The sequence below is a fragment of the Chamaea fasciata genome, unplaced genomic scaffold (genome assembly GCF_029207755.1).
Source record: "Chamaea fasciata isolate MVZ Bird 193981 ecotype frontalis unplaced genomic scaffold, bChaFas1.0.hap1 SCAF_4, whole genome shotgun sequence".
Taxonomy (NCBI): Eukaryota; Metazoa; Chordata; class Aves; order Passeriformes; family Sylviidae; genus Chamaea; species Chamaea fasciata.
In genome coordinates, this window is record NW_027094089.1 from 8297062 (window position 1) to 8321063 (window position 24002).

General features: G+C 38.9%; 1 protein-coding gene across 1 annotated transcript in view; it reads left to right on the forward strand.

Moving 5' to 3' along the window:
- FREM1 (FRAS1 related extracellular matrix 1) overlaps positions 1-24002 on the forward strand; it is a 67031-nt gene that overhangs the window by 6458 nt on the left and 36571 nt on the right. The window contains exons 3-19 of the mRNA XM_066180824.1: positions 4051-4145; positions 5186-5487; positions 5985-6181; positions 6844-7167; positions 8541-8649; positions 10505-10636; positions 12196-12540; positions 13210-13352; positions 13920-14116; positions 15274-15364; positions 16412-16579; positions 17112-17320; positions 18124-18217; positions 18597-18849; positions 20581-20778; positions 21997-22182; positions 23186-23382. Coding sequence (XP_066036921.1) covers positions 4051-4145; positions 5186-5487; positions 5985-6181; positions 6844-7167; positions 8541-8649; positions 10505-10636; positions 12196-12540; positions 13210-13352; positions 13920-14116; positions 15274-15364; positions 16412-16579; positions 17112-17320; positions 18124-18217; positions 18597-18849; positions 20581-20778; positions 21997-22182; positions 23186-23382 — 3240 coding nt within the window. The remainder of the gene's footprint in view (positions 1-4050; positions 4146-5185; positions 5488-5984; positions 6182-6843; positions 7168-8540; positions 8650-10504; positions 10637-12195; positions 12541-13209; positions 13353-13919; positions 14117-15273; positions 15365-16411; positions 16580-17111; positions 17321-18123; positions 18218-18596; positions 18850-20580; positions 20779-21996; positions 22183-23185; positions 23383-24002) is intronic.

The window sequence follows — 24002 nt, forward strand, 5'->3', positions numbered from 1 at the left end:
CTAGAGACTGACTTAAAGTAGTGCAGTTCATCTGCTGAAAATACCCAGTGCTTGTTTTCTGCTAGCACAGGGGCACTGGCCATAGTACCCCACCCCTACTTCCCAAGTACAGGTTGTTCCTTGACTCATACAGACATACAACCATTAGGGCTGGAAAGACCTCGAGGAACCTTGAGTCCAACAATTAACACATCACTGTCAGATGTGCTACTAAACCATATCCCTTAGACCTACCTATATTCAATTTTTGAATGTTTCCAAGTATGATGATTCCACCACTTCCTTGGGGCACCTGTTTTAATGCCTGACCAACCTTCCAGTAAAGAAATTTTTCATGACATCTAATCTAAAGGAGAAAAGAGGGACTTACACATGAAACCTATGATTCTTCTGTACGCAATCTGTCTGGCTGAGGAGTAACTTTGCTTTCAATTTCTGCCTCAGCGTCTATGTAGGACCCAGGTATTTTGAAATAGCCGCTTCGTCCTTGTAACCCAACATGTTTCAAGCACACAGCTAGAGGCCCTTTTCAAGAGATTCCAGGAGATATGCATTTGCTGCACCTTAATTTCCAAACGACTTCCCGTCTCCCAGCCCCACTTCTGTTCAGCACCTGTTCGTGCATGGCCCTGAATATGTGCCCAGGTAGCTGAGTGTGGAAGCTGCAGGCACTCATCTAGAGAGAAGAGCTCTGCTGGGCAGGTGGCCCTAGGGCACCAGGCTGGAGGGATTGCCTGAGCTTTCACCATTCCTGAAAAAAGTCAGGAGTCCAGATCTCCTTGTGCCACTCATGATCTTTCTACAGGAAAATCTGTAGCCAGAAAATGTCTCTCGTATGATCTGGTTTACTACCATTGAATTGAGTAATGTTCTAGGAATATATGACAATTTAATTATAAATTGTAATTGAAAAGCAGTTGAAGTGGAAAAAAACAAGGCTCAACAGTAATTAGGAAAAGATTTAGATTTCCTTTGTCTTACCCAGTGAATTTATAGACAATTAGAGTTGCCTGTTCATACAAAAGCAAAATGTATAAGGAAATATAAACCAGATGTTCCTTTTTGCAAAGTAGACTGTGTTTCAATACACATATAAACTCACTGTCAGTCAGTGGTAATAAATCTTTGTGGAAAGGTTCTAAATTTTCCAATCCCTTGTTACCAATTAAGATGTGGAACTAATGATGCCTTAAAAATAAGGGCACTGATTCTTTGCTATGTGATCCAGCAAGATGCATCCCAGAGTCCTTAGGGAACTGGTTGATTTAGTTGTGAAGGCACATTCCATGATATTTGAAAAGTCATGGCAGTCAGGTGAAATCCCAGTTTCCAGACTGGAAAAAGGGGCATACAGTACCCATCCTTAAAAAGGGTAGATCTTTCCTGAGAATTATTGACCTGTCAGCCTCCACTCTGTGCCTGGGAGAATCATGGAATAGATCCTCCTAGAAGCTGTGCTAAGGAGCATGGAGAACAAGGAGGGGATTTGAGACAGCCAAGGGCAGGTCCTGCCTGCCCAACCCAGTGTGTTTCTGGGATGGAGTGACTCCATCAGTGGCCAAGAGAAGGGCTTGGAGGTCTTTTATCTGGACTTATGTAATCCCCTTGGCCTTGTCCCCCACAACACCCTTAGGTAATAAAAATCCTATTGACTTTGAGGGGTCTACACTGATTTATGTCGGTGAAGAATCTTACTTTCAGTGTACAACATTAAGCTTCTGAAACTATAATATGAGTTGGTTTTGTATATAATATACTTATTTTTTTCTTTAAAATAGCATACTGTATAACTACTCCTTTTTTTTTTCCATTTTTGTAGAATATCACATAAGACTAACTAATTGATTACTTAAACATCACAATCCTTTATGTTAGTTTGTGCTAAGAAAGAAAGGACATTAAGTAAGAAAAAGACATATTGTTTGTCTTTGTTTGAAAAAAAAGCAGAACACACAGTTCTATGGCACTTGAAAATAATAAAACAACAGAACACCCACAAGATAGTCAAAACTTTCATCATATGAGAGTAATTTTATTTTCCACAAATTGTTATTGTCCTTCCTTTTTAAGCAGTCCCAACAAATAAAGCCAAGCATACTTTCCATAACACTACCGATTATTCCAAGAGGTTAATCCATGTATATGTCTGAAAATCAACTAACTCATCACTTAAGAAAACCCCAAAGAAACCAAAAAAAGGAAAGACTTTGTACAACACACTTATTGATGAAAGTTAAAAGCAGGCAATAAATTTTAAAATTGCTAGGAATATAGAAAAATAATCACATTTCTTGAGCATCTGAGAATAACTTCAGTGGAAGTTATTCACTCGTAATGAAAGCTGAGAAACTCTAATAATTCTTCCATTACAGAAGGATGTAAGTTCTATTCTGTGTAATGGCTAGAAATAAAAAAAGTTCAATAATTCTTATATCCTTTAGTGGAATTCCATAAGGTGGTCATGAGGTGGTTGTGCTTCAGGTAACTATGCATTACAATTAATTTAGAATTAAATTATTACATAAATTTTACACTGAAAGTCAGAGCATCCAAAGCCATTCTCTATGAGCTACACTTCCAGTCAACATTTTGGAGTCTTGCTATAGTCCCTCGGCCATTTCACCATCGTCCAAAGTGGTTGGGAAAACAAAGAAAATTCATGCAAGGCACTTAATTTCCATGATTTTTTTGTCATGTTTTTAAAAAATTACTGTCATTAAGAAATTACCTCTTTTTTTTTGGGAAAAAGTGGCTAGTCAGTCAGCCATAAACATATATTAATTGCTATTAGTTATGGCCTCATTAAGTCTGTTAGTGAATGTTGAACAGATGTCAGTTTAGTTTGTGGAAATCCATATAACCATTTATGAATACTGCCCCAAAAATGCAATGAATGAAATTGCATTTAGATTCATAGTAAAATGCTTAGGAAATGCAATGATTTTGGTTTCTTGCTGGCTGGAATATAAATTTTCTCTCTGTAGATACAAAAATGAACATCTTCCATCTGACATGGAGTGCGTAGTGATTCTGTGTTATCACATAATATAGTCTTGTCAATACTAGGAGCTTTCAGCTGGTGTTTCAGTAAAGAAGCAATACTACATGGGAATTATAAATTGCCAGTTTTATAATTGCAGTATTTGAGAACACGAAAATTGTATGCCCCAGAATCCAAATTCCCTTTTCAAAGAATGTCAAAGCAATCTTTTTTCTATTTGTGTCAGGCGTGTTTCCTCATTTCCTTGCTTTCACAAGTCAACCAACCATTAAATAAATCAATCTGCCTGAAAGAAGTGTCTGCCTTAGATGGTTTAAATGTGGCAGGACAGATTCACAAATTTTGCCTGTATCAGGTGTGTTGTAAGAATTAGTCTATTTTGAATTAACTGGTAGGGAAATACAGATATCTGCTTGCTTTTGTGCTGTGGATTGCACTGATGTTCAGGCTGGATGTTGGTATGGCACAGAAATGACATCTGATCTAGAAAAGAGCTATTGGTACAAAGTCAGTATCACAAAAACTGGGAACAACTCTGAGTTAGCAAAATTCTAACAGAGAAATTTCACTGAGTCGTACTTTTGTGATACAGTTGTTGTGGCCATAAAGCAAAATTTACTATATAGTCAAGTTATTGTCATAAGCAACTTTAAAAGTCAATAAATCTCAAATTATAATGCTGGAATTGCTGGCTTTTCCACACCCCTGCAGCTGTATGCACTGCTGGATATATCTACACCCTTAACTCCACAGGCTGCGGTGGTAAAGGTGATGCCAAACTATTGGTTGTATTGGGGAGGGACTTGGCAGCCTGAAAAAAAATCTTTGCCCTTCTAATTATGGAGAGCTGGCAGCCCCATGTTTAAGTGCTTGCTCTGACTCTCACTGGGAGATTACAGTACAGGTGAATACCTATCCATAGAAATGAACTGCATACTAAAAATTTGCTCAGTCTAATGTATTCCAGGCACTCAGAGAGAAGTGGAACAGGTGCTGTGAAGTTAACATCTTTGGCAGTGTGGTGCCAGTCTATTCTTTCTCCTTCATAGGTTTTTGACTGTCACTTCCTTCCTAATGAAGTCAAATATACCCACTATGGATGTCCGATTTTAGATGAAGACATGGTCATGCTTAGGCTGTACAGGTAAGCAGCAGCAGCAGCAGATCACATTTCACTGTCACCAGGAGCCCAGCTGACTTTAGGAAGAACAAGCAGTCAATTTTTTACAGTTAAAGCATATTCTGCTGTACATGTTGCAACTACTTAGATCCAGTAGCTGCATCATTAGTCAACAAATGGCCATCTGTTTACAGAAACATTTCTCACTGTGTATTGCAGATATGCTCATTTAATGTGTATTATGTATTGCTGGCTTATTACATAAAACTAGCATAATGATTTTTCATTATGCTATGGAAAGTGAAAATAGTACTTTCGATACCTTGTGAGGCTACCTGGAACAGAGGCTAGACAGTGTTAAAGAAATAAAATATTTAAATATTTAAATTAAAATATTTAAATATTTATTAGGTATTTATTAAAAGGTCTTCAAAAGGATACACCTTGGGCAGTACAAGAACCTGGCCATGGCTCCACCTTAAATGGACCCAGGATGGACTAAAGATGGATTCAGAGTCATGAGTTTTCACACTTTTATAAGTTTTGGTCCATTTACATATTGGAGTCAATTGCCTAATTACAGGTGCAGGTTAAGGCGTCCCATCCTCCCAGATTGCTCTCCACAATTTGCTGTTGTTATACTTTTTGGGCCTGAAGCTGTAAAGGTGTCCTTGGTTCTCAGGCTGGAAAAGGATTGTTTTGTCTAACTACACTGTGAAGAGAACTTGCTAACACTTTATATGAAGTTCAGAGTTATATACTAATGCAGTACAGAATCTGAAAAAAATGAAAACTAAAATTTAAGGCATCACTTCTAGAGGACTGCGTGTTCTCTGCTATCCTGCTGATAGGGACAGACAGTAACCTCTTCCTTCACACAGACACCCTGCTTATAAGCAGGGGGAGTTGGGCAGCAGGATCTGGATTTATGAGGATTCAAGGCTTGAGCACACAAGAGAGAAAGCAGTTTAAGTGATTCAGTTTCAAAGATGAGGACAATGCCCAAACCACAAAGCAACAGAAGATGGGAAGAAGCATAACTAATTTTCTTCTGTCACTTGCAGGTTTACAGAAACAGAAACGTTTGCAGAAACATTCACCCTTCATGTGAGGTTACTTGAGCCAGACTGCAACATCATAAAAATGCGCTCCCATGCTTTGGAGGTCCCTGAATACTATGGTCTGTCTAGGGTGATTGACAAGAATGTCCTCACCTTTGATTATGACAGGAAGATAAACCTGGATTGCACCATTTCCATAATCTCTTTGGAAACTCACCTGCCTGCTCACGGCCAACTTATTGCCAGGAAAGTGCAGCGAGAGCAGTTTCGTGGAGATCAGCCATGGAGCTTCTTCCCTGGCACTAGTATGATGTGCTTTTGTTGTTTGCATTAGTGCATTCAAAGAGATGCAGCAGATTAAGTCTGCAGCAGTGGGTTCTTTCAGACGTTCTGTGTAACCGTGGGTCATGTGAAGTTTAATGAACAGCTTGAGCTATCGTGGGCATGAAAGGGACATGAAGTTTTAGTGAGGCACCATGCAGATCACAGGTCTAGGTCAATAATTCCTTTACTGGATTCTGTTTCTGGCTCCTAGAGATGTGGATCAATGTGCCAGCTATGTGAGTGCCATGTCTCAGCAGAAACAGCACAAGTAGTTGCTGGAGTCAGCACCTAACCAGGACACCAAGAGAGGATGGATTTGAAAGATGTCAGATGAAAACAAAATCCTGCAGGAGAAATTAAGTCAGGAAAGGAGCCCTACTTCTCATCACACTCTCTCTCTCAGGGTTACTTTAGCTACATGATTCCCCATGTTGGTTTCTGCTCCAGTAACTGTTTCACTATTGCTGTTGGGTTACAGAGCACAGCCTGGGCCAACAGTGTGGAAACGGGAGCTGTACACAGGGACTAGGAGTTATTAACAACAAAAAGATGAGCTGTGAAGAATTTCTGAGAATGGGCATTCAATATCGTCATCTTGAACCCCCCTCGCCTGATACTGATTATATTCCTGTGAGGTTGGATCTCTCAGACAGAAGAAGCAAAACTCTGCATAAGGTAGATTTTTATGCAAGTTTGTAATGTCAGATTGTCATCCTGTGGTGTTGTTGTTGTTTCTTTTTTAGTACATGTTTTGCTCCTTGCCACAGTTGAAGATAGATAGGGAGCCTTTAAATTTTTTCAGTTCTTAGAACTTTGCCAGTTAAGCTAATGAAAGGCATTATCTCCATGCCTCTCTGATTAGACCACTATGAATACAGAAAAACACCACTGGTTGATTACTGTCAGACAGAAGTAGTTTATCCCAAGAGAAAAATTAATTCTGGCATAATTCCACAACTTTTATACAGCATGATCTGCATTGTTTTCAACATATATAGTAATTAACAAGTTAAGAGCCCTGTGAACATATTCAGTTAATAATAATTAACAGCATGTGCATGTTTCTCTCAGATAAAGTTATTCATTGAACTCACATCTAATTAAGTAAGTAATTTCAGCCCCAAATTAAGGACGCAAATAAGACTAGTGAACCTGAAAGTCATGATGTCTCAATATTTACTCTAGGGATTTGCTAATTAAAATATTTCAATTTTTCTTTTCAAAATAATTATTGCTTTAACATGTACCCTGATTTGCCGTGTGAAGCTAAAAGAAATGGAATTTATTTTTTCACTTTACTTTGCCTTTTCAGTTGTCTCATTTTCTTCCTGTTGTAGACGGAGTATGCATGGCTCCCTGTTCAGATTAGAGGTGCTGTTCCCAACCAAATACCTAAAGCTGCCCCAATGGCAAAGTTCACCCTGGAAGTAGATCAATTTATTTTAACACCTATTACAACCACAACAATTGATGCTGAAGACAATGAAACTCCAAAGTCCCTGCTTATATTCAACATTACCAAGCCACCTCCACAGGGCTTTATCACTCATCTCTCTGACCACACAAAACCTGTTGGCTCCTTCACGTGGAAGGATCTCTATGACATGCTCATTGCTTATCAGCCTCCAAATAACAGCCACACAGAGAGGAGGAGTTATGAGGTAACAGTGGGATGTGTGAATATTTGCTGTTTTTCACCTCCTTAAGATTAAAATGTAATTGTATGTAATGGACATTTTTTCAGGGAAAAAGGTTTTTAAAACTATATGCAATACAGGAGCAGAAGTAAAATCTTTTACCATTTTCTTCTCTGACACATCATCTTAACTAACACAAAACAGATGTTTATTGCTCATTACCTAAGAATTTTTTTGTACTGAAAACCTTTTAGACCTTCTAACTGAGAAATCTCCAAACTGCTTTTTTTTAGTAAGAGGAGTAGTGAAATAACAGTACTTGCATTTACCCAAGGGCCTTTGGAAAGATCAGTGATGCCTTTACCACAGAGCTTTTACCCCTCCCTGCATGACATTAATGTGACCTGTGCAGAGGTGACATATTTAAAGTCATGAGAGATGGACCAGTTAAAGGCCAGGATTGCTATTTGGCCTTACAGCCTACCTCCTGTGACAATGGTGATTTAGGGATAACAAAAAGGGTCTCCCAACACTTCCTGCTGGGAGTAGTAAAAGCATGTCACTAACATACGGAGCATGATGCAAATGAAGAATGAGATCAGGCTCCTGTCTGCAGGTTCTTGAGTAAATTATGAAACACCTGTCTGATAAGGTACTTCAGGAACTATCCAATCAAAGCAAAATGGTAGGTACTAAAGTAATAAAACTGAAGGAACAGAAAATCAAAGTAAGGTAAGCTGAGGAAAGGGTTGCCTGGGAAGCAGAGCAACGACAACAGTAACTGGCAATTGATGCTGATAAGACTTCTCTCACTTTTTTTTTTCTTGGCTGTCCCAGGAACCTCCTTTTGCTGTTTCCTTAATGTGAGGCCCAGACATCCTACCAAAATATCTGCTCCTTAAGTGCCTCATCTCTGCTCTGCTTTCAGCACTGTTTGATTGCAGGTTCAAGAATTTGACTCTTCTGGAGTCTGACAGCTCAAGAGTTTGATTTTTTTTAAAAAATTTTATTTCTTTTTATACCAGAGCATATATTTTATGTCATATCTATTTTTGGTCCTACACCTCTTAAAAGAGTAGGAAATGTCTCCTCCACTTCTTATTACTACTAGTTAAAAAAAGCTCTATATTATTTGATAATTTAACTGCTCACCAAATAAAAGGAAAATTACACACACTACAAACTAAGTTTCACAGAATTCACTCCAAAGAGCAAAGAATGCAAATACTCAGTTTTGTGCAGAGCTTCCGTGGTTCTTTTTAGAAGCTAAATCAAGTTTTGTTTATTAACATGTAATCAGGTTCCTGTAAGATGTCTCAGGAGAAAATGCACTATATGTGTTTTGGAGTATATTTGGTTTCCAGTTTTCAGTAAGCTGTTATCTATTTTCACTACAGGTCGAGTTTGAGGTGCATGACTTCTACTTTGAAAGGAGTTTACCAATCACTGTGCATCTTTCTATCAGAACAACAGATACAAATGCCCCTCGAGTTTCATGGAATACAGGTGAGATCTCTTATGCTAAGTTCATTTTGCTTCAGAGTTAATAACATTTTTGATAAATATATTTGACAAACCTCTAAAATTCAGATTTACACCAGGAGTCCAAGGATCACTAAACTGAAGGAGCATAAATCTATTTTCCCTTATATCCATTTTGGAGGGAACATGTTGCAACAACTTGAAAAAGATCTATTGTCTAACTGGAATGAAAAATAAAGAAAAAATGAAGTTACAGGAAAACTGGGATTTATTTAAGCAGCATTTTCCTGAAGAATGAACTGTACATAAAATAGTATGAAAATTAAAGGCAAATATATGATGGGATAGGAATAATGGGGTAGCATGTGGGAACAATCAAGGCTTGTCAGTGTTGTTTAAACTAGAAGTGTGCAAAAATGAACAACTAGGAAAAAGGGAATGATATAGCACCAGCCATTTAAAGCCTGGAAACCTTAAAGTGTTAAGTCTAATTCAAACAGATTTATAATGCCTGCACTGGAAAGGGAACAGTCTCTCATCTAGAGTGCATTGATATTTAATAATCAAAAGGAAAAAATATAAGATCAAACCCACCTAGAAGTTAACACCAGGGAAAGTGCAGTCTTCCTAAAGTAGAAAAGGAAAGGAGCTGAGAAGAAGGTACCTCATGTCTTCCAGAGAAACCTCACCTGAAATGACTGTCCAAGTAAGCAGGGAACATTGTCCTCCCTCAGGAAGATCAACATATGTTTTTAACTGCAGACTCACTAAAGAATCTAAATGCCCAGTTTCAGACATTGTGAGATTTCAAGTGCAATGCTCTCGTAGATGCAAATGTCCAGAAATGTGCCTCATTAGATGATCAGATAATTGGAAACCAGATGTCAAGGCAACTTTCCTGCCTGACCTTTCAGATTCCCCTCTCTGTGAGCCACAATTGCACCACCCAAGACTTCATGGCTGAGACTGAAGCCATTTACAGCAGGTGGCTCCAGTGACCTGACGGATGTCCTGCTTGACTTCCTACACTCACCACACACACACATTAGCAGACAACTTTCTGTTACTGGCTCAGTCTGGGTTTCCCATATAGGAATCCTAGCTGTCTGTTTCCTTTATGTAATTTAACTGTGGTGCAGCAACAGAAAATTAGCTCAAACTGGGTGTCTTCAGGGAGAGACCCTGAACAAAGGAATCCCTGACTTTTATACCCGCACAATCTGTGTGTTCTTGTTTCAGTGGTGATATTTGTTCTTGTTGCTCATTGGGTCCTGCAGTCTCTGGGTGACCAGCCACACCCCATGCCCTTTTTCACACAAAGATGAATTGTGCCCATTCATGGTTCTTTGCCTTGGGCTCCAGATATTTCCCAACACCTAGGGCACAGTGTGCAACTTGCAAATGAGGCTACCTGCACTATGTGCATCCTGCAACATCAGAATTGATTATTTCTCTGAAAAAGATTTCTTAAAGACAGTGAACAAATTCAAGTATGTCAGAAGCTGTTATCGAATTTTAGGTGGCCTTAGAATCATAGCATTATAAAAGTATTATGGTTGAAAAAACCTCCAAAATTATCTTCATCTGAATATCACCATGCCCACTAAACTATATCATGAAGTGCCATGTCTACTTGTTTTTTGAACACTTCCAACGATGGTGACTCCACTATTGCCCTGTGGAGCTTGTTCCAAAGCTAAATCACTCTGTCAGTGTAGAAATATTTCCTAATATCCAATCTAAACCTCCACTGGAATACCTTTCACACATAGATGTGTAGATAGAATTAAACATTCTGGGTTTTTTTCCTGGTTGGAAACACCTTTAGAAGCACTAAATGCTTCTAAATGAGAGTGACGTAACTCTCTGCTCTTTGCAGGCCTCAACCTCCTAGAGGGGCAGTCCCGACCCATCACATGGCAACACTTCCAAATTGTAGACAATGATGACATCCAAAATGTTTGCTTGGTCACAGTTGATGGCTTACAGCACGGGCGGCTGTCAGTGAGAGGTAGGTAATTTCAACTCCAGGGACTGGAAAAATCTGCTCTATGATAAAACATAGCTCTGCTCCCTCTGCTGACTGCCTTCCCCTGCTACAACTATGCTAGGCATAGGTATTAAAACTGGAATGTTCAAAAATTCAGTATTTAAACCTTTACTTTCCTAATGTACGTTTACACTCCAAGGGCAAAATTTTAAAGAAGTCAGCTACACTTTCATTGAGAGACATGATTTAGGAGAAACACAGTGAATACATTTTTAGTTCTTACCTTTTTGCTTGCAGATGTTATGGAATACCAAGTGATTTTGATTTGTTGGCAAATACAGACAACATTTGGATAAAGTTGTTACTGGCAGCTTTAAGGTTTATTTCAAAAAGTGAAATAAATTAGACTTACAACTCATTAGCCTTCTGCATTATCAATATTACTAGTTTGCTCTGCAGCACAAGTCACCACAATGCTTGGGAAAAAAGGTTATGTAATGGAAATCACTCTGCTCTTGGCAGAGTGGGAACATGTTGCCATTATCAATGTTGAGTTTTTTGAAAGTTGAATCAGTTCAGATAAAATGCATAACCTAAGGACATGAAATTATTGAAAGAAAAGGAAAGGTGGTGTTTTGAATATAGCAAACATAGAAACTATTCAGAAGTAAACTTAAAATCAGGAAACTCCTGACAAGTAGTCCAGTGCCTGCAAGATCAACCTCCTGCAAAGCTACAGACAGGAACTGCGTGGTGTCAGCCGCACTAGGTGGGTTCAGCCCCAGAGACAGACTTAGGGAGACCATGCAGCCAGTCAGGGCCATCACCTGGTGGCAGTCCTGCCCTTTAATACTGAGTTTGAGGGTTTCTCAGACTACCATGCACCAACCAGAGGTGGATATTTTATCTCCAGTGACTGCACCTTATTCTCTTCTGTCTGTCTACATAGGTACATGCCAAGGAAAACATCACCACAATTTTTGGCAATTGTCTTTTTTTTTTGTAAAACCTTAGAGAAATGCTTGGCTTCTTTTCTTGGTGGCCCTGGGTGGATCATACTTTTTAGCACCAGCTTGCAGTCCTTGAATTCTTTAACTTGCCTGTATATTTGTGTGTATGTATAACAATTCTAGTCAAGCAGAGCTATAAAACTGTCTTATCACAGACAATAACCCCAGTATACCCAAATCCCCACATCATAATATTTTACTTGCAATGAAATCCTGATCTTTAATTATAAATATTATATTTTTTATGCCTAAAATGCATGCAAAATGCTCTGATAAGAAAGTAGAGGTTGAAATTGAAATGGAAACAATCACTGTTAAAAATTCTTGATGTCTCCAATTACCTTTAGTGACATTTGAGGATTTTCTCTGCTGTCACAGTCCAAATTTTGCATTCTTATTAGCCATTCCAACTCTTACAAACTTATTTTTGGTAGGTGAAGTTACATTTGATTTTTCCAGTTAACCATACTTTGTTCATCTCTCTCCTTCAATAATCTTCATGTTAGTGGAAAGATATTTTTCTGAGCTGAACCACACATTTTTTCTTGTTTTCTCCCACTGTTTTGACAGGAGGGAAAGGATTCATGTTCACCGTCTCTGACATTCAGGCTGGAGTTGTTCACTACCATCATGATGACAGTGATTCTACTAAGGACTTTGTGGTATTTAGAATTTTTGATGGCCCCCACAGTATACGCCATAAATTTCCAATAAATATCCTCCCTAAAGATGATAGCCCTCCATTTCTGATCAGAAATGTGGTCATTGAAGTTCATGAAGGAGAGACGATCCTGATTCAGGGATCCATGCTTCATGCTTCCGACATGGATTCCAGTGATGACTACATATTATTCAATATTACCAAGCCATCACAGGCTGGAGAAATCATGAAGAAACCAGGACCAAACTTGATAGGTAAAGAAGCACACCCACAAAAGCACACTTTTCTTTGTCCCTTCCTTTAAAAAATACAGTAAATGTTACAGTCAGACATTGTTTTGGCTCAGGACAAATAATGGCAAATTTGGACTTCTTTCATTCTAGTGTAAAACCCTGTCACTAATTAATGTTGGTCTCTGCACCAGGATAACTGTTCCTGTGTACACAATTTATCCTTTAATTCTTCCATTCTCAGTCTATTTTCCTTTCCAGCACTTTTCTCTGGAAAAAGTATTGCGCTAGTCAGGAGTTAGTTTACATGCAAGGATCTCTGACAAATTCAGAGCTAATACATGATTCTAATTATGCTAAATGATGAGAAAACTTTCCTTTCATGTAACAACCAAGAAGTTCCTGTGCTAGGCCGTAGAGGCTGCTAGACCTGCAAATTTTCTTCTGATTATGAACAGGGCTTTCAGCTTATTTGCTGTGTTGCTTAATTTTCTTCATAATCTTTAAGTGACACAGAAAAGAAGTTGTTGATGATTTTCAGAGAATCTGGAAGACAATGAGAGAACATTTCAAGGACTTGCTCTAGTTTGGGTGAAAAAGAGGACATTACACTTCCCCAATTACTTGCACAGCTTTAATGTAGTATTGAAATCATGGAGTGTTCAATGGAAGATGTATTCTTCATTTCAACAGGGTATTCGGTCAACAGTTTTCTTCAGAGGGATCTATTTAATGGAATAATTTATTACCGTCATTTGGGAGGAGAAGTATTTGAAGATTCCCTTGAGTTTGTGCTATGTGATAGCCATGACCCTCCAAACCTCTCAGAGCCACAGGTGTGAAATGGAAGCATCTTTGCAGTATCCTGATTTTTTTCTTCAAATGGCTGATATCTTACATGTGCTGACAGGCTTTCAAATAAAACTGGTATAGACTTTTTCTGATGACACTCATCACCACAAACAGTGTTCTTCAGGGCTATTTCTTGCTCTTGCTTTCAATGGGGTAATTCTCTCCCTGGCTGAATAGAGACAAGTTAATTGAAAAGACTTCTTCCTATGCTATAAAATGAAATGTTGAAAACAAATTATATTTGGAGACAGTACAAACAAATCAAACAACCCTCCTGAAGTCATCTGAGAATAGACAATTTTTTTTTCATGCAAGAGTCCAACATACTGAATTTAACTTTGCATTTAGAGGAAACCTCTAAGATTCAAAATCTTTGCCATTAACTGTTATATGTCTCCATTACTCATGTGTCAATGATATGGCATGACAGCCGCATCCTGTATCTCATAGTCCAGTGATCCACTTCTGAGTGCATGTTAGTATAACAGCTACTTGTGACACCCTCTTACTGAAAGGAATAGCTGACGCTTCTACTGTTTCCCCAATTCCAGGTGATGATGGTTCACATTATCCCCGTGAATGACCAGCTACCCAGAGAAGCTCCAGGAGTGACCCGTCATCTGGTTGTTAAGGAGACTGAGATTTCTCACCTAACTAAAAAACATCTCCACTTCACAGATGTGGAAGAGCAAGACAGGGAGCTCACATACACCATAACCTCTTCCCCATTTTTCTCTTGCACCCGTGGGTAGGTGCAACCTGACATACCTTTCATGTCGGACAGGGGAATAACCCATGTAAGAGGAGCAGATTCAGTGGTAGTAACATAGAACTTGTGCCTCAAGTTCTTCATCTCTTGTAGGTGCAGGTGACAATAGCTGGATGCAGCTCTGCTGTTGATGATTAAGGATAAGATAGAGCCTGAAGCAACAGAGTAATACTCAGAGTAACAAAATATAGGTAATGCATAGTTGAACAAGAAATAAGAAGCAGGAAATCTTGTGAAATATTTTCTTTCTTTTTATTTGATGTGCATTTTACACTGACTAGTGGGATCCCATACAGCCTGAAGCACAAGTCACAAGCACCTCTCCTAAGTGTTAGAATGGGGTTGACCTGTGCCTGCCCCAGAATGAGGATAGGAGGTGCTGCAGCGTTTTCCAGAATATGTATCAGGCACTCCTGGTTGTGGACTAGGAAGATGTGGAGCAGAAAACAGGCAGAATGTGCTGTGGGAGCAAGGGAGGTATGGAATGAATGGGTGTAGTAGCAGTGTACATCACTTGCTGTAATCTCATTAGAGCATCAGCAACCATTTGCTAGATGAAAAGTTTTAAATCCAGACATTGTGCAGTTTAAGCTGAAGATCAACACTTTAAATTTTGACCTCAAGCAGCAAAGGATCATTATGTAGCTGGGGGAGAAGGCTGTTTCCCTAATCAGTCAAATACTCACATGGTTATCCAGTTTGCTGATTACTGCTGTTGGAAAGCTGTCTTGCTGACAACTGGTTAATTTCAGAGTTTATAAGATGCGTGTAACTAGAAATAATTTATTTTTCTACTTATAGATAAATGCAGGTGTGCAAGTAATAAGAATGTGATGGACTAGACTTGCAGGTGGTGTAAATGCTATCTGGGGTGTGTAGAGACACACTTGCGGCAGTCCCAGAGCTTGCTTATAAGTTATGAGGGTTTTTTTGCAATCACTCTGAAAAGTATTTCTTTTGGTCAGTTTTCTGTGGTAATGTTTAAATGGATAACAAGGATGGAAAAAAGGAAAATGTTTTCCCTTTCAATGCAGTTGAAAGTGTGAAGCTAATTTGAAATGCAAGATTGGGCTATGTGGCTATTTCTTGTTCTTTGCTGTTGCTAGCCAAGATGTGACACACATATTTTTGTGTAGCTACTCAGATGCGGGGAAGCTGTTTATGGTGGACACTATCCCCAAACTGGTCAAGGATCCTGCTGCTCTTGCACTGCGGTCATTTACCCAGGTTTGTTATGTTACCTGATACCAGAATGAGTTCTAAACAATTCTCAAAATTACAAATGTACAGCTTTTATTTGACAGGAAAACAGGAGGTGAAAACTGAGGAGCAGTACTATCACAAGCTCTACTTAAGAAGCTCAAAACTGTCCTATTCCAATACCAGATTTTAAAATAAATTTCTATCCTGCTTTAGATTTGCAATTATGTAAACACAAATGTTATAAAACCAGGAGGGGCTACAGTTGCTTGGGTAGGCTGAATTTGGCTTCACATGACGTAAGAGGAATTAAAAAGTACGCAAAATGTAGAAATGAGACTTTGAACAATTTCCTGCTTCATCTCAGCGTCTTCACCAGAAGATGTAATACAGGATGGAATAGGCCAGAACAGACTTTTTTCAGGATTTTGTAGTTCAGTTTTCATGGTTCCGTAGTTTGACAAATAAGTATTACTAAAGTGTCCTGTTTTATATCCTGCTGTATGGTTAAAGTTGCATATTGATAATTGCAGTACCATAATGAGAGTTCTGACCCTACAGATCCTAAACTGTGTGCCTAATATGGGTATCTGGATGCAAGATTTTGGTTTTCCTATCACTGGCCTGTCCTCGCCATGAAACACAGGACATGCAGTTACTATTCACACTGATGAGGGCAAATTCAGCTGCTATGGGAGATGTTAGCTTTTATTAATTGTTTATTTTTAAAGTCACAGTTAGAAAAAGGTCCTTGAACCAGCATTTTTAAATGGATATATAAAGAAGTACAGGCTATCACCTTTGCTATCACTTCTAAAGCACATCAATACATTTTCTAGAGTTTTGAGTACTTGAACCTGTGCTCTCCTAATTTGTACCTAAAGATGCATTTAATCAAGGTATGGCTAGCAGCTACAGAGTACATGCAAAATTTCTGAAATTTATTTTGATGACTGGATAACACCTAAACAGGGGATGGTAAAGGTCCCTAATGTCATTATAGGTGGCCCCTAATGGGTTATAGTTATACCCTCATTATCTCCTCTTACATGCACACCTTTTCTCTTTTTGTAGCATGCTGTGAACTATATGAAAGTTGCTTATATGCCACCCCTGCAGGACATCGGACCTGAACCTCAGCAAGTCCAGTTTATTTTTTCTGTCAGCAATCAGCATGGAGGCACTTTGTATGGGATCTGCTTCAATATTACAATTCTTCCTGTGGACAATCAAGCCCCAGTGGTAGGGTGGTGGTGAAAGTGAGAAGAAAGTAATTGGAAATTGCTTTGGGTAGAAACAGAAATGCAGAGAAACGTTCTGATTTTACTGAAATAAAAAATGAGTTTTCCATGGGAATGGGGTTTCAGAGTTTTGCACACAACTTGCATTGGGATAGAAGTAGAAGGTAAAGTCTGGTAAGTGTGCAAGGTGATTTTTGTGCTAACCTGAGGACTACCTTTGGCACCTATATATCTGTACAGAAACATGTATGTTGCATTTTGGTTAGCAAAACTGCATCCCTATATTTCATGTTGCTTATTGCCCATGGTGGACAGAAGCCTCCAGGAAGGGGGTGAGAACTTGGATGCACATATTATAGCCCATTGTTGGTAATTTCCTTAGCTTTTTCTAACACAGCAGAAAAGAGTATAATCTTTGGCATTTTTTTAAAGATATCACACATCCTTATAGCAGAGCAAATGGGAATAACCCTGTTTGTTGTATGTTTAGGGGTGCAGCAGCACAGACAGCTCTGCATTTCTCCTCCCTGCAGGTTTTTACAACCCATTTGAGAGTGGATGAGGGTGGCATGACCCCTATTACAGAGGGACACATTCTCATATCTGACGCAGACACGAAACAAGAACGTCTCTTCCTGCTCCTGCAGAGGCAGCCTCAGCATGGGGTAGTGGAGAGGGATGACAGTCCCATGAATGGAGGTGACATGATTTCCTGTGAGGACTTGCGTATCCAGGCTGTCAGGTAAGAAGAGTGGTGGCTGTCTTTTATGGTGGCCAAGGCTCTCAGCTGAATGAGCTAAAGTCTGAAGTGGTGGGGGTGCAGAGGCTAGCAATGCTCACCATAGCTCTGGTAGAGCTGCTCCAGGACAAGATTTCTGGCTGAGCCTTGGGGATTGCAATGTCACCATGGAATGAGCTGTTGTGTGGCCAGGAAATGGAGTCAACCTGCCTGCTGTAGATAGGTTTCTCTATAAAGCCCCAGGCAGGTAAGAAGACAAATTCCATATTCAGTCATGCAGTTTCTGTGAAGAAGGCACTGGTCACCAGCTTTTTTCTTTTGAGAAAGTTGTGTGTTTATTAAGCTTGGTTCGTTTGCAAGAAAACTTTTGTTAACATTGATTAATGTAGAGATGAAAATTTTGCTTCTTTGTTTGTGGTAAGAAAAGACACGACATATGCATGCAGAGTTAGAGCTCCCTGGCTCTATTTCCATCTGTTAGAAAGTAGGCAGTTATCACAGTGATGACATATGTGTTTGGTAAACACCCCACAAACAGCCAGGACATAGATAACAAAGCCTTAGGGAAATCTTTTTCCTAACTGTTGAATGGTTTACCTTGAGGGGTTTACTTTACTTTCCTTCTTGTAGGAGACCCCAGAAGCCCTTTGGAGAAACTTTGATTCTGAATCAGCTGTGTTAGGTGGACACTCAGATGGGGAGAAGCTTTTTATACTGGGAGGAATACACATTGTAGGGCATGACCAGAAAGCATGGATTCTTGTATCTGTGAAAAATTTGTGTAGCTCTATGATCTTTTTTCACAGATATCGTCATGACGACTCTGAGACTCTCACTGATCGTGTTTTCTTTGCAGCCACAGATGGCATCCATTTTGTAGAGTTCATCCTGCAGGTCAAGGTCAGTGTGTTGCATGTTTCTGAGAGCAATTGTCTGTGTGGAAGCAAATGGTTCAAAGCTTGACTTATGAAAGTGCTGCATTACCTTGGAAACTGGAAGATAATGGATATGTTAGGCTTCCATTTCAACCCTAGGTTTCAGGTTCATGTGGCAAATTTTAGAAGAGCTTTGACTTGTACTTTGTACTTAAATTATCTTGCTTGGTTTACTTCTGTCTTTTGTTTTTAATTCAGCTCGTTTGTTTTTGCTCATAGAGAAAACTCAATGTACTCTGACACTGGCAGCATACTGTTTATTTGAGCTGCAAAGCAGTGTACTGAAACAATTGGTTTCCACTGAAATGAACAATAAGAAAATCTTACATTATTTTTCTGATTAGGTGTTGCCTGTGAATGATGAGCTACCTGTTATGCAAACCGGCCTTGTTCCCGTGCTCCACTGCCTGGAGGGTGCAGAAGTAGTTATCTCCTCAGAGTACATTTATGCCACAGACGCAGACAGCGATGACACAGAACTGATGTTCGTGCTGGCCCGCCAGCCCCACCACGGGGTAGTGAGGAAAGCTGGCATTGCCGTGGATCGTTTCTCCCAGGCTGATGTCACTGCTGGTTTAGTCACATATAAGCACACTAGTAAGTGAGCAAAGGACAGAATTAGACTGAAAGATGGTCAGACAAGTATAAGTAAAAAAAATCCTAACCTGAATCCATGCCTTTGCAGAATTCTAGTAGGAACTTCTTGGAAACCATGTGTTGTGACTAGGGAAAAAAATTAAACTGGCTTTAAAAGAGAGGGCTGATGATAGACAGCTACCAAATGTTTTAATATGTTCTCCAACCCCTGCTTGAACTGAAAATTATATTTGAACAAGTACATGAAAACATCATAATCCTGGAGGAACACTTTCACAGTTGCTGACAAAATATCTTGGGCTTTTTTGACAAAATTAATATTAAGTCAAGTACAACCTAGAGTATTTTGATGTGTTTCATGATAGTAAAAAAACCTTTTTGTACCTCTTGCTTGCCTCTCCAATCCAGAGGGATATCTACTTTGGACATTTCACAGTCTTTACATACCACAACATAAAGGAAGTTCTGACTTTCTTCATGCGAAACACAACATTAAAAAACATTATTTTGTGGCTTTATTGTTGGTACTTTTTTTTTTTTTTAATTACTGGCAGAAATCAAGGGCTGGCTAACCCCATTTCTTACTTAAATTTATCCTTTCATTGGGATTAAAGAGGTTCTCTTTCTACATCCCTGAATGACAGCTTTAGTCTTTTTTTTCCCCAAAAAGTTCTGATTTTCTGTGTAATTATTCTGTAATTTTGTGATAGCATGGAGAACAGATGTGATATGTTCAAGCTTAGCACTGGCTAAAATGAACAGCTGGCACTTGAAAAGGAAGTACTTAATTGTGGCTACCAACCACAAACTTTTCTTCTGCATTCCAAAAATATCACAAACTGTCTTTCAATGACAATATTTTGCAGGGGCAATGAAGTTTTACCTTCAGGAGTGTATGTGGTTTTCATTTCTAAATTTCTAACATTAAATGTGCTGTCAGTTAGTATTGCAAGAGAGTCTGAGAGTCACTGCCTTTCCTTTGCAGGCTGCTTATTAATAATATCTTGCAGCAATGCAAGACACAGGCTGCCAGAAGTCCTGACAGCTGGAATACTCCAACCCACAGACGCTTCTTGCAAGGGGTGGCAGTTCCCAGTCCTGTATCAGCCCCCATATCAAATATGATTGCATATAGGAATAATATACAGTATAGTAACAAAGTAGAGAGATAAAGTACAGCCCCTGCTGTAGTGCGTTTTGAAAGGATAAGATGCGTATAAGAACACATGCATTACTTGCTATATTGAAAAGTTTTATTTTGGAAGAGCGTGGATATTACCATTTTTCATAGAGGAACAAATATATAAAAGAAAGATTTTCCTACATTCCTTGAGAAGGAGTACAGAAAAAAGCACTTTTTCTGCACAACATACATTTTGTACACACATTAGTGCACAAAGAACAGAACCTTAAGGACTATTAGCCATTTTATTACAATATAATATTATAACATAGCAATTATAACATTATAACTACTATAAAAATTCTAAGACTCTTTTCTATACCCTCTTATTTTATCATAAAAGTGAGATGGTTGAAATTAATTATAAACAACAAACCAAATCTCTAACCAAACAACACCCCTACCAGCCAGAATTAAGAATTCCAGTAATTTTGCTGCTGCTTTGTTTTTCTTCTAACTTGAGACTGAAGAGTGTCCTTGCAGGGTAAAAATTAGTCTTCATGAATTTTTGGTAAATCACTTCTTCTGAACTGTAATATTTTTCCCAGGTGGTGAGATTGGCCTGACTCCTTCCACTGAGGTCTTAACCTTGATTGTCTCTGATGGTGAGGCTGGCCTAGATGTGAAAGACTGCTGTTATGATGGACCTCCTGCTCCTCCAGTCTCACATGATGATCCATTTCCTGTCTATGACCTTAACATCACTGTGCTTCCAGTGGACAACCAGCCCCCATCAATTGCAACCGGTGAAAGCTTCCTCTCACTACAGCAGCACAAAGTGGGCTATGCAGTACTGTAATGGCTAAAGACTCAGGGTGGCTTTTTTGGTTGTTCAATTTTTAGTACTAGAAGTAGTTAGTTGAGATCAGCATACAAAAGTATGCAAATTAGAATTTCCATCAAATTTATTTTCCTTTGCTTGTACAGTGCAAACACCCAATCCACCAGTGCAAGTATGAGCTTGTTGCTCTTCAGCTGCACTTTTAAAGCATGTGGTTAGAGATAAGAGTGCTCAGATCTCCTCCCCACCATGTCTACATGCTAATTGCAGCATATGTGAGCTATGTCTAGGTAAAAGTGATCAATATCTTGTCCCTGAACTGAATCTATGGCCCAACAGGTGTCAGCTTTGTACAGGGCAAATGCATAAACAGACATATTTATTTATCTTTGTGTGTAGTAGAGTATAAAACAGAAATTTGGGCCTTACATGAAGGGACAGAAACATCGCTACCAATATTACTTATATTTAATTATTTTAACAAATAAAGACAAAAATTATACATTAATAGGTGTGAGGCCACAATTTCACAAGCACTCTTCAGAATCTAAGAAACTCAGTTAAAATGGAAACAGAGTTGGTAATATACATCTAGTCCAACTGCAGCCCATTATGTGACTTTTCTGTCAATTTCCTAGGCCTTTTAGTGCAGTCTGTGGTATACATATTAAAAGTATGTTTTCCATATGCTTGTGTCTTTCAATGTCATTTGTTTGTAAGTATCAGTATGTGTTATGTATCTCAGAGAATATTTAAGCATTTGCATAAGTGGTTTTGTAATTTGCAGGCACTCATCCAAGTAATGTTCTGGAAATGAAGCATTGTCCCAGCAGGGAAATGAGGCAGTGACGCATGAAAAATTGTTCATTATGAGCAATTCTAAACAGCTCTCATGTAATTAATGCTCTGACAAACAGAGGTAACAACTGTTTTTGAGCAGCATATAAACCTTACCTAATAACTTAACCAATAAAATAATTTCATTATCCCCTTCTTCTCTACTTCAGTGATGGTAAAAGCAGAGATGTTGGTGAAAGCAGAGAAGAAAACGTTAAAACAAAACCCCTCAGTAATTCAGTATTTTTTGTCTTTTCCCCTTTATTTATTATTTTCATTCTTGTTAAGAAAAAGAACAGTAAAATGATCTCATGACCAATAATGCTTAACCTGTTTTTCTGCACAGGTGCAGGCTTTGCGGTGGAGGAGGGCTCCTCAGCAGCCCTTACTACCAATCATTTGTTTGCCACTGACCCTGACACCATTGCAGATGACTTAGAGTTTGTGCTGGTTTCTCCTCCCCAGTTTGGTTACATTGAAAATATACTGCCTTCTCCTGGGTTTGAGAAGAGCAACATGGGAATAAGCATAGGTAAGTCTTAACAAGTTATGATAACCAAGCAGATTAAATCTAGAGGGCTTGTGGAAGGCTCTGAAGTGGGCTCTGGTGGTACAGATACAGGTATGGGCATTAATATGGGTTTACTGAGGAACACAGGTGCTGGCAAATGAACAGCAGTGGGACTTTACAGGAGGAGTTCAAAGGGAAACTGAAGCTCTGCAAATGTGAAGACTTGGTCTTTGAGTTAAACAAGGCAATCCTTGTTTCATGAATCCAGCTGAGATCTATTAGAAGTCATGATATGAGACACTAATCTGCTCTCCCTGCCTTCCTCTTCAGACCCCCATGAAAGGCTCCAGCACCTCTTCACCTATACATCTCTCAATTAAATGCAGTAGCCTGGGTCCCACATTACTTTCCAAGGCAAAATTACAAAAGTGATAGAGGTGGCGTTTGACTTAGACGGTGACTTCCCCTGTCCACTTTCAAAGCGTGTAAGGCAGTTTCACCCTCAGCAGAGCAGACTGTGACATGCTTTGTAATGCTACCAGCTTATCCCAGCATTTTCAGCTGGAAACCTGCAATCACTGACTCTTTAAGTTCTCATTTTTGTGGTGTGTCAGTCAAATAAAGTCGAAACTAGAATAATATAATCATAGAGTCATTTAGCTTGGAAAAAATGATCAAACTCAGTGATTACATAGCACTATCAAGGAATCTTGGACTCAGATATTTTCCTACCTGTTACTTGAGTTGTTTTAATATGGGCTCAGTTTTGCAGTCTGAACTGAAAAGTGAGAAGCTTCAGAGTACCACCTGAAGCAGAAGGATACATTTTTGGGGTAAAAAGGGCTTGTGTCCTGCAGTAACACGTGTAATGTAAGTCTTACAGTTAAAAAATGACAGAGAACTTTAAAAAACAGAAGTTATTCATTCTTTGAAAAAGACACAGTTTCAATTTTTTAAAAATGATGGATAAGAGTAGAAGGTGTGAAAATATTGTGCTAACTCATTTTCTCTTTAAAATCTGTAGGGTCTTTTCAGCTGAAACACCTGAAAGCCATGAATATAAATTACGTTCAAGCCAGACACTTGAGAATGGAGCCAACAGAAGACAAGTTTGTACTTTATGTCACTGATGGTTTTCATCGCTCAACAGAGACTCCATTTTTTGTGCTAATCAGCCCAACCAATGATGAAGTTCCAGAATTCATAGCCAGGAATATTACTGTAAGGAAATAAGCAAAATGCCTGTCATGGAACTACTTTAACCAGAAGACACTCTAATAGAAATAAGAACATTGTCCCAATACCTGCTCCTCTGCATATTCCCCTTACTTGGTGTAGTTCAGCCTACTTCTGGAAACAGCCCAGTGAAATCCCACGTAAACATATAAGCCATCTTCAGTGGGAGAGGAGCAGGGCATAGCTCTGGGAATTATGCAGTTAAGTAAAAAGAAGGCCAGATCTTTAAACAAATAAGTAATCTGGAAAGCAGAGAGATCTTTAGGCTTCTTCTGCATTCTCAAGGGCCTTCACTTTTTTTAACAGAGTATTTTTTTATATTTCTGGCATAGCTTCTCCTCTCCCTGTAGACTGTTTTTAAGATAAATAACCCTCTGAGCACAGAGTGTAAGCTTATTTTTACTGTGAAGTAAAATTGGATGTATAAATTTATATGCATCCATCTTTTTAGATACCTTTATGTATTTAAAGGCTTTCTCCTCTGTGCATTTCTGAGCAGTAGATTTGGCCTTGACTTGCTTAACATATTTTCTATTAATCTGGGCAAATATGAACTCTTTATCTCAACTTCTCTCTTCATCACTGTAACCGTTCACTTTCTCTAT